The 2,734-nt window shown below is 43.7% G+C and overlaps 1 protein-coding gene across 1 annotated transcript in view; it reads left to right on the top strand.

Moving 5' to 3' along the window:
* The first annotated feature begins 1,624 nt into the window (after positions 1-1,624).
* Positions 1,625-2,734, top strand: part of GHRHR (growth hormone releasing hormone receptor) — a 42,358-nt gene continuing 41,248 nt past the window's right edge. The window contains exon 1 of the mRNA XM_087712227.1: positions 1,625-1,804. Coding sequence (XP_087568353.1) covers positions 1,745-1,804 — 60 coding nt within the window. The 5' untranslated portion in view covers positions 1,625-1,744. The remainder of the gene's footprint in view (positions 1,805-2,734) is intronic.

Here is a 2,734-nt window from a genome sequence, read left to right on the forward strand (position 1 = left end):
TCTGTCTGTCTATCTGTCTGTTTGCCTGTCTCTCTCCCTCAACTTACAACCATCCGTTTAGTGACTGTCTGACGTTAGAGACAAGACCTATGACCAGGCATCATACATTTATAAGCATCGCTGCATTTCGCCCCCCCCCCTCCCGTCACATGGTCATTCATGCCAGGTGCTTGGCAACTGGCATGAATTTGTGACAGTTGCAACATCCATGCGATAGCCCTATGCAGCTTGCTCAGCTAGCTTCTCACAATGAAGTCAGTGGAGGATATGAGTCCCGTTCATTTAACCACCAGGCGATTCATCGGCTTTCCTGCCTAAAGTGGGATTAGAACTCACAGCCCCCTGGGGATTGGGCCAAAGTTACTCGGCTGGCATTTGTGCCTAAGGCTGGACGTGAACTCAGCATCTCCTGCTGAAAAGGAAGGTCCAACAGCAGAAGCCCCCCCCCCCGCCCCCTGTCTTTCCAGAGATAGTGAGTTTCCTACGAAATGCTCATATTGTGCCGTAATTAGCCTCACATCCCTGGAGATGCTACTATGCACGATGGAGGAGTGGATGGTGAAGGTGACAGAGTTTGTAGATATGCCTAATTAAGATTAATGCTGCCTGGAAATCCCTTTTGGACTTTTTGTGTGAATATGTATGCATAGATGTAGATGAGAGAGGAAAACATGAGTTATGTTGTAACCACAGAGTAAGAGTTTAATTTATATTTATAGTTGTTTTAAAAGAAAATTTAAATTAAATCTTTTGATTTTTTTCCCCTGGACTTCCTCCCTCCCTTCCCTCCCTCCCTCCTTCATTCCTTCTCTCCTTCCACTAACCCTCCTTCCCTCTCTCTTTCTTTTCCTTCCTTCCTTCTGCCTCCCTCCCTCTCTCTCTCTTTCCCTCCCTTCCTTCTTTCCCTTCTTTTCTCCCTCCATCTCTCTTTCCTTCCTTCCTCCTCCCTCTCTTCCTCTGACTCTTTCTTTTCCTTCCTTCCTCCTTCTTTCCCTCCCTCCCGCCACCTCTCTTTCTTTTCCTTCCTCCCTCCCTCTGTCTCTTAGTTTTCCTCCCTCCCTGCTTCCCTCCCTCCCTCCATCTCTTTTTTCCTTCCTTTCTTCCTCCCTCTTTTCCTCCCTCCCTCCCTTAAATGTTACTTTCTGTTACTTTTGATCTTTCTTACTTTAAAAAGAGTAATGGCATTATTAGTAGAAATAGGTTGAAAGTATAAATTCCTCTGCCTTGGGGGGGGGGTCAGACTAGAAGACCTTTAAGGCCCCTTCCAGCCCTGCGGTTCTAGGTCTAAATTGTAAAAGGAACCCACTCCACCAAAGTTTCACCAAGTAATGTTTGCTTGCAAACCACAAATGAGGTCATTTGGTTGTTGAGTTTTTTTAGCTCTCCTGACCTAGCACCCCCTGATCTGTTGTGTGTGTGTGTGTGTGTGTGTGTGTGTGCTTGGGAAAAAAGTTTCCCAGCTTCAGAGGGCACCTGTTAACTCAACCAGGTTTGTTTGTCATCCTCTGATGGTTTATTCATGTGGTTTTAGAAGAACCCACCCACTCGCTTCACAAGTAACCAGCCGAGCTTCTAATACAACTGCTGGTGGACAGCCAGTCAGCTGCAGATTACTGAGTTGTGTCTAGAGACTGCACACCTTCCTTATCCTCCCCGTCGCTTGTGTGTCCCAAAAACCCACCAGCCAGTTCCTCATACTAGCAAAGGACGAAGCAACAACAGAGCAAAATTCCTCTATGTTGACATGAGTCCTTCAAAGCAACAATGCTCTTGGGTATTTTCCCTGCTGATTCTGCCATCTCTGGTAAGTAAGAAGTTTTAAATTGCTTCCTTTTTTCCCCCCCTTCCTTTCTGTTTCTCATCGTGGGTCTGTTTATCAATTTGTATCAGCATAATATTTCAGAATTATGGGCAGAATTATTGGGGGGGGGGAAAACTCAGAGAGGCTCTTTTGGACAAGAAGAAAAAAAAAGATGGATCTGGGTAGCCTGGGAACTCTGCATATTTTTGAGAAATATTTCAAAAGATGCCAATGCCACTGCAGAAAACACAACAGTTTGTTTATTTATTACTATTTATTTTTTGCAGAGGTTGCGAATTGAGAAGATTTATGGGGTTATGGGGAAACAGAGATTAAGGAAGGATGGGTTGGCACAGGCTGAGAATTTGGTAATTGAGATTAGTTGGATGCCTGGGATTTTATTGCTCATTTAGCACTTAAAGGAGAATGCTATGCTGGTCAAGTGAAAAGAAGCAAGAGGAGGATATTATAGGAAGCATAGACTTTCTTTCCGGCAAAGAATACCAGAGATATAGAAAAATATATGCCCAGTTCCCGGGTGCCACCACAACAGTTTCTGATTTGCCTAAAAATAGGCTGTGTAACTGAAATATCAACAAAAAGAGAATCCCACTTTGAAAGAGAAGGGCAGTTCTAAGATTTGGAGGAAAAATAAATAAATTTTAAAAAAGTGCAACAGGAGAAGACACATTTTTGGAATACTGTGTCCAGTTTTAAGTCTCCAGTGTGTAAAAATGATGTTGAGATCCTAGAAAAAAGTGCAGAGAAGAGCAAGAAAGATAGTTAGGGAGATTGGAAGCTAAAACATACGAAGAACAGTTGCAGGAATTGGATTATGTCTAGTTTAATGAAAAGAAGGACTAGGGGAGACATGATAGCAGCCTTCCAATATCTCAGGGGCTGCCCCAAAGAAGAGGGAGTCAAACTATTCTC

This window comes from Thamnophis sirtalis, unplaced genomic scaffold, assembly GCF_051295495.1.
Source record: "Thamnophis sirtalis isolate CommonGarterSnake01/CBP01778 unplaced genomic scaffold, rThaSir2_p1.2 scaffold_4, whole genome shotgun sequence".
NCBI classification, from domain to species: Eukaryota; Metazoa; Chordata; class Lepidosauria; order Squamata; family Natricidae; genus Thamnophis; species Thamnophis sirtalis.